At 53.4% G+C, this 7,982-nt stretch overlaps 1 protein-coding gene across 1 annotated transcript in view; it reads right to left on the reverse strand.

Moving 5' to 3' along the window:
- Positions 1-4,606, reverse strand: part of HELT (helt bHLH transcription factor) — a 6,019-nt gene extending 1,413 nt beyond the window's left edge. Inside the window, exons 1-4 of the mRNA XM_014531395.1 lie at positions 4,568-4,606; positions 3,598-3,781; positions 441-505; positions 178-282 (exon numbers count right to left, since the gene is read on the reverse strand). Coding sequence (XP_014386881.1) covers positions 178-282; positions 441-505; positions 3,598-3,781; positions 4,568-4,606 — 393 coding nt within the window. The remainder of the gene's footprint in view (positions 1-177; positions 283-440; positions 506-3,597; positions 3,782-4,567) is intronic.
- Positions 4,607-7,982: the final 3,376 nt, after the last annotated feature.

Consider the following 7,982-nt stretch of genomic DNA (forward strand, 5'->3'; position numbering starts at 1 on the left):
TGCAGAGGACTAGCGAGCGGCTGCTGTGCACCGCGCACGGTGCCTGGACTCGGCGCTCAGGCGGGGAAGGAGGCTCCCGGACAGGCCCTCTCTGTCCCCGGACCCCGGCATCTAGGCCGAGGGTGGCAGCAGAGGGTCCCCGGCATCTAGTACCCTGTTCTCAGTGCCGTACGTTACCTGCTTCGCCAGGGCCATGGGCACTGTCTTGCCCAGCTCGTTCAAACAGCGGTTAATCCGGTCCCTCCGCCGCTTTTCTATCACTTTGTGGGAAACGCGGGTTCTCTGCGAACAGAAGTTTGTGAATTTCCGATGGCTTTACCCAGGGAGTGGAAATCCCCCTGCCCACCGGCTTCCCAGCTCCCAGTGCTGCCCGGGAGCTCGCCCCGGAAGGGGTCCCTGCCTCTCCACACTTGGATAAAACGAGCTCTGCCCTCCTTCACCGTGTTGGCGCGCTCCCGTCCAGCCTCCCTACTCGCCGGGCTACACCCCGAGCTGAGGGCCAAGGCTATGGGGGGTGGCCACTAGGCCTGGGCTCCTCACGGGTTCAGGAGTCTCCTCCCTCCATCCTCCTCCCCTTCCCAAACCACTCAGAACTGCTTTACAGGAGAAGTCACGCGTGGTCACGTCCCTGCCCTCGGCCCAGCCAGGTGGCCGCTGGGGAGTCAGTGCCCCACCATCAGAGCGCAAGAGCCGTCCAGCCCCAGCGACTCACTCTGCGTTCCTTGAGCTTGTCTGACATCCTGGTGAGAGCGCGCCCTGGAGAGGCGGGGGCGCGGCACCGTCCACCGGTCCACTCGCCGACTCGTGCGCCCCTTTCAGGGTCCCAGGTAGACTGCCGCCTCCCAGCGCTGAGGGGCTGCCTTATAAAGCGGTCACCCAGGGCTCCAAGTGCATTCACGAGTTGAATTATTCCATAGGATTAGAGAGCTGCGTTTGAGGGATGTATGCATTCAAGATCAGTTTTAAAGAAGTTAAGAAAAAAAATTTAGCAGCCGAGGGGGGCGAGCTGGGGGTAGATGAGCTTTGTTAATCCACGTGGCCCTTCAAAGGACACGTGATTGGCGGGGAATAACATTTGCATGGCAACAGCCCCGGCAGGAAAAGGAGGCGGTAGCTGGGGCCGGTGTCGAGCGAGCGCCTGTAGCCACAGGCGCAGAGCGCAGGGACGCAGCGGCCGCGGGCACCGGGGGGTGAGGACCCTCACAAAACAGTGTCGCCTCCTTTAGTCCCACCGCCGAGTCTCACACGATTGCCTGTTTACAAATCCCAGCAAGGGCGCAGTCCCAGCGCCCAGTGCGCTTTAAAGCCTGTCCAGAGCCATTAAAGTAATTAAGTAAGCCTTTAATAGGCTGTTCCGCTGGGTTCAAGGGAGAGCCCTTGGAGACGGAGGCGCCCTGTTTGTTCCCAGGCTTTTCTCACACGACTTGGTGACACGTCCATCCCCCCCTTTTTGTCGACACCGCTTCATTTGTCCGGACATCCCGGCAGGTGTGGGCTGCGGCTGGCACACGAGGCTCCGCGCTGCGCCGCCCCTCCCGCCCGCCTTTGGCACGCGACGCTCCCCCTTCTCCCTGACCACGTCGCTCGCTTTCTTTTCTCCCCCCTCGGCCCCTCTTCGCGGGGGTAGGGAGACGGGGGAGGGGAAGAGGCTCAATTTGTAGCCTCTTAGCCTATACGAAAATGCCCATTGAAAAGTATGAATAGTTTCATTGGGCTAAATTTTAATAATGCCAGAGGGTGGGGGAGGAGAGGCAGGCAGGCAGGCTTGTGTGTGTGGTGTGAGGGGGGTGGTGGGAGGATTGGGGGGCAACACAGAGAAGAGAGGGCCGAGAAGAAAAGGGGGCATGCAGCTGGCCCAGGCGAGCATTATGCAACGTCACCTGCGAGAGGGGGCGCCTGCAGACCCCTATTCATTTGCCTAATTTTGGTCAATTTAACAAACTTCAGGAGAAATTATTGTGGCTTTGTCAGGGAGGGTGAAGCCTTCTGATCGAATTAACAGCATGTTTTGATCCGGTAAATGTCATTAGAAAGGGAGAAACAATCGCGCTTAGAGGGCTCTGAGTAATGCGCCTAAGTGGAGACGCCAAAGCGCACGGCTCACAAAGGGAGCAAGTAGCTGCCACAGGGAACTTTTGTACCCGCCCATCGCCCAAGTTTTGACACAAAAAGGCATTATTTCATACTTGAATACGTTTAATCCAACGATTGTCTATTTTCTGCAAACATATTTTCACAGCATTGTTAACTTTTTATGTCCCCCTTTCGCGGACGCCTTTTCTTAACGTTTGAGGGCCGGAGAGCGCAGACACTTTGGGCATCAATATTTGTCACTGAAAAGGGCTCCGTGAAGTTAGGGAAGTTGATCTCTTTTTTATGGTTTTAGAGAGCGAATAACGGGGACGTCTTTGGTCCTGAGCTGGACACCCTTCTGGACTCACTGGTGAGCCCTGCTGTTCGCTCTGAACCCCCTCCTGCCTGGGACCCCGTCACAGTCATCCTCACGTCCCACGGAGGGGGGGTGGCCCCGTCTCCATGTCACAGGTGGGGAGACAGAGGCCTTGGGGGCAGAAAGGCGAAGCTGCAGTGTGTGTGGGGGGGGGGGCGGGAAGGGGGCAGCTTTCTTGCAGATGGAAACTATGAAAATGGCTTTTGTTTCATGACCTGACTTGGAGCCACGGAGCTCTCGCCTCTTCCTAATCGGTTCCATTTGAGAAACCAGATGTCCCCTGAGACATTTTCACCTCCTTTCTGCTCTCCACCTCCCCTTCAATTCTTTCTACTCTGTTGACGATGGCAAGGCCCCAGGCTCTCCCCTTGAGCGTGGTTAGTTCTTCGCAGAGGCGGCTGGGGGGAGCCCTGCTCTCCCGTGGGAACTAGGGAACTCCTAGGGCGCAGAGGCCACCCTGTGCTGCGTGGGGCGCTGGGACAGCCAGCAGCCTACCTGCCTCCCGCCTGGGAGGTGCTGAGCTCAGTCTGCACCCCTAGGTGCCCTCTCCATCTGACTTTCTGTCTTCTCAAGAAGTTTCTGTTCTACTTCATGCCAGACTGGACGCAGCCCGCACCCTCCCGCAGGTTGCTCTGCCAGCGGGGGTGCCCTCTCAGGGGTTGTCAATTTCAGTATATTCACTCGCACACAAAGGGATTAAACTCGAACCCTTATCATCCAAATTAACTAATGTGAATGGGTAAAAGGGAGCTCGCACACGTCTCACCCCCGCCCCCTTTAAGCCAGCGGACTAGCTTGATCCTCTTACTGCTGGTGTTAACCACCAGCTGCAGGCACCTTTCATGGCCACATTTCATTCTGTGCAAACTGTTTAATTTCCCGTGTTTGCTGGGGAGCTGGGCTCCAGGGCTAGCCCAGGGCTGCAAGTACCCGTGTGTTTAGGGGCCCAAGTGAGCAGAAGGCGAATGAGTGGGCGGAGATGGGGGGGAGCGGTGCGCGCCCTCATGATGTTCTCTTGGGGCTGCAGCTCTTGGGGGAGGAAGGCCTCCTCGGAGGGGTGCGCGCCCTCTTGGGGCTGCAGCTCTTGGGGGAGGAAGGCCTCCTCTTCCCGGTCAGGTGAGGGAAAGGGGGTTCCCTTTTTCCCTTACCAGCCTGAAGGCTGGAACCTCGGGTAGTGCGGGCAGAGATCCTCCTCGCCATCTCCTCATTCACCCTCCTCCTTGGGGTGGTGAGAGTGTCCCCGATCTTAACCTGGTTTCCGCCAAAATGAGAGCAGAGCAACAAACAGCGGTGGTCACTGGAACCAGACAGTTCAAACTTCAGCTCCACCACCTACAGGGCGAAGCTTTGGGCTGGTCCCTGAATCTTGCTGTGCCTCAGTTTCCTCTTCTGTAAAATGGAGACAAGTTCTGTACCTACAGGTCACAGGTGGCCACTGGAAGGAAGTCAGCAAACATAGGCAAGGCACCTAAAACCAGGCTTTCCTACTCGACGAAAGGCATTATTTGGCGTGGAAACCTCTTCTTGTTAAGTGGCTCTAATAGACCAGTATTTGTGGGGTTTGCAGGGTTGTATGGTATTTTCATATTTTTTAAGATATATTTTTATTGATGTCACAGAGGAAGGGAGAGGGAGAGAGAGAGAAACATCAGTGATGAGAGACAATCATTGATCGGCTCTTCCTGCATGCCCCACACTGGAGATCGAGAGCCCACAACCACCCGGGCATCCCTTGGTCAGAATCGAACTCGGAACCCTTCAGTCTGCAGGCCAACGCTCTATCCACTGAGTCAAACTAGCTAGGGCTATTTTCATATTTTTATCTCATTGCTAAGAAAGCTTCACTCTCCCTGAAAAAGCCACAGTAATTTCTTAAATTGACCAAAATTGGGCAAATGAGCCTTTGGACGCCCCTCACAGGTGACGTCTCCTAGTGCTTGCTGGCCAGCTGTGTTCTCCCGGCGTGTGAGCCTGAAAAAGGCTCTAAGTGCGTAGCCTCTCCACAACAGTCATTTCAAGTGATTCGAACGATAAGCATCAAAATCAAAGCAAAACTGGGAAGGAAGACTACGTAGAAATTAGACGACGCTGATTAAATACAGTGGGGCCTTGACTTACGAGTGCCCCGACTAACGCGTTTTTCGAGATATGAGCCATCTCTCGCCCAATTTTTTGCTTTGAGTTGCGAGCTAAAATTCGGGTTATGAGCCAGCTTCAGATACCCCACCGATAGCGCAGCGAACGTCACAGTGAACGCCACAACATCAGCCCAGCATCACGTGTCTCACTCGTTCACTTTAATGATTTGACATATGAGTCATTTGAGTTACGAGCTCCATCACGGAACGAATTAAACTCGTAAGTCAAGGCCACACTGTATTAGTCTGCGTTTAGACTCCTGGAGAGACATGCACGCACATGGTCATTGCGTTATGGAAGGGGACAGCGCCATGAACACCCTGTACAGAATTGGAACAAGCAGGGCTAGCAAGCCGCCTCGCTGGGGGGAGCCTTTCAATCCATCCCACTGAGTACAGCCTGCAAGTCCCCACCTTGGCTCTCTTGCTGTCATTCCGGGGTGGCCATTCCTACCTGGGACTTGCCCATCAGGTAGCCATCAGCTGTCCAATGCCAAATGGTGGCCTCCAGCTTTGGCCTGAGCAGTTCTTCTCAAGCTTTGAAGTGCTCAAATCAACCGGGAATCTTGTTAAATGCAGATTCTGATTCCCTGAGGTCACGTTCACACCGCTTAGCTCAGTGTGGTTGTGTTGAAGGAAGGAAAACTGGGACCAGAGCCTCCAGGATTGTTTGGGCATCAATGCTGGAGCTAATTCTATAGCAGTCTCTCACATGGCCCCATCGGATCATAGTTCACCATTTACTTTTGGACTTTTAAACGAACTAGGGGAGCTTGGCTGGTGTGCTCAGTGGTTGAGCATTGACCTATGAACCAGGAGATCATGGTTTGATTCCTGGGTAGGGCATATGCCTGGGTTGCAGGCTCAATCCTCAGTGGGAGACATGCAGGAGGCAGCCGATCAATGATTATCTCTCGTCATTGATGTTCCTAACTCTCTCTCCCTCTCTGAAATATATATATAAAAGAACTAGGGGAAGTGTAACTATAACCACTGAGGGAGAAAGAATACTTTTAGGGAGATTGCAGGATAGATAAAGGTATTGCTTTCCCTTTTATTTTTTATGTTAACATCACTTAGAAGTATGTTACAGATGCTGTGAATGGTGTCCATAATGGGCTTTGATTATTCTAGGCCAGTGGTCGGCAAACTGCGGCTCAGCAAACCGCGGCTCGCGAGCCCCTTGAGTGTGGCTCTTCCACAAAATACCGGCTCTTCCACAAAATACCGACTTCTGCGAATGGGCCACGAAGTTTCAATCGCACTGTACGTGTGCGCCCGCACGTGGTATTTTGTGGAAGAGCCACACTCAAGGGGCCAAAGAGCTGCATGTGGCTCGTGAGCCGCGGTTTGCTGACCACGGTTCTAGGCAACTGGCTTTCTTTGGGAGCTGATAATTACAGCTTTTGCTCTGTGTTCATTTGAGCGACCATCCAGAAGTGATCACTGAGGAGTTTTGGCTGAATTGATGTAACTGGATTTTGTTCCTCTTGAACGTCCCATAAAGAGGAGACAAGTTTTGATTAAGACGAGTAAAACCTGGTGTATTTGTTTCCTGTGGCTGCTATAAAAAATTACCGTAAACTTGTGGCTTAAAACAACAGAAACTTCTCTCTCACAAGCTGGAGGTCAGAAGTGTGCCCTCAGGATCACAGGCTGCCATCAGGTGTCAGCAGACGCATGCTTCCTGGGGGGCGGGGAGGAGCTAGAGGAGAATCTGGTTTTGTCTTCATGGCTCCATGGCTGCCAGCGTCCCTTGGCTTGTGGTCGCCTTCCTCTAGTCCCCGCCTCCGCAGTCACATGGCCTTCTCTTCCCTGTGTCAGATCTCCTGCTTCTGGTACCCACACTTAGAGTTGCATTTCGGGCCATCTGGATAATCTCCCGGCTCAGGGTGCTTCACTTGATCAAATCTGCAAAGTCCTCGTTTGCCATATAAAGTAACGTTTATGGGTTCCAGGAATGGGACCGTGGATGTCTTTGGGGGACATTATTTAGCCTCCCACACCTGGGTAAATGCCACAGCAGGTGCTCAGACAGCACCTGTGTACTCTCTGATGCCTTGGCAACAAGGCCACCAGAAGTGGGCAGAGGCCTGGGCAAGAGGAAGGGGGAGAGTAAAAGGAAAACATGTTCTGCTTCCCAACTTAGCAGAGCTATGCCCCCCAACCCTCCCATACACAGCTTTCTTCCTTCTTTTTTCTGCTGCTTTCCCTTCTCCTTTCTTACTCCCCTTGCATCACAGGGCCCCTTCTCCCAGGCCTCAGAATTGAAGCTGCTGTAATATATTAATGCTGCATGATGAGTTAATCTGGAGTTTGCTAACCTATGACCCTCATTCCCGTTTACACACACACACACACACACACACACACACATACACACACTGGCTCTGTCTCAAAACTAGCTAATTAAGCCTGGCCTGCGTGGCTCAATGGTTGAGCATTGACCCAACCAGTAGGTCTCGGTTTGATTCCTGATCAGGGCACATGCCCAGGTTGTGGGCACTATCCCCAGTGTGGGGAGCACAGGAGGCAGCCAATCAGTGATTCTCTCTCATCATTGATGTTTCTATCTCTCCCTCTCCCTTCCTCTCTGAAATCAATAAAAATATATCTAAAAACAAGCGAACAAAAAAACTAGCTAATTAAAACCCCACCTTCTCCCCACTCTTTCCCAATACCCCTCTTCAAGTTGGCTACTGGTCTTTTGAAAATGTCATGCTCATGCTGACTGGGACCTGTGAGTTAAAGAATCTGGATACAAATTCTAATTCTGCTAACGGATGGTCTTGGGCAAGTTGCTGCCCCTCAGTTTCTGCATCTATAAAACAGAAATGATGGCTCCTACCTCCTAGGCTTGTTGAGGGGCTCAATGAGGTAATGCTTGGTAGTCCCTGGCATAATGTCCACACCATAGGAGGCGCACAGGGGCTGAGATCGTAATGCTTGGGTTTAGATGTGCACCTGATCCATTCCTGGAGCAGTGCCCATATTACAGTTGGGAACAGAACCCCATGTGCTGTCTTTAGGAGTTTATTGAGTGAGATGGAGTCAAACAGGGAATCCTATGTAATAAAAGCTGAATATGCTAAGTGTCCGACCATTCGTTTGACCAGTCGCTATGACATGCACTGACCACCAGGGGGCAGATGCTCCAACTGGTAAGTTAGCTTGCTGCTGGGGTCCGGCCATTTGGGACTGGGTGAAATGGGCCAGACACACCCTGGAGCCCTCCCACGGTCCCTCCCTGGCCCTAATTGTGCACCGGTGGGGTCCCTCACCCTGGCCTGCACCCTGGCCTGTGCCCTCTCGCAATCCGGGACCCCTCAGGGGATGTCGGAGAGCCAGTTTCGGCACAATCCCCGCAGGCCAGGCCGAGGGACGTGCACTGGGCC

The sequence above is a fragment of the Myotis brandtii genome, unplaced genomic scaffold (assembly GCF_000412655.1).
Source record: "Myotis brandtii unplaced genomic scaffold, ASM41265v1 scaffold802, whole genome shotgun sequence".
In the NCBI taxonomy this organism is placed as follows: domain Eukaryota; kingdom Metazoa; phylum Chordata; class Mammalia; order Chiroptera; family Vespertilionidae; genus Myotis; species Myotis brandtii.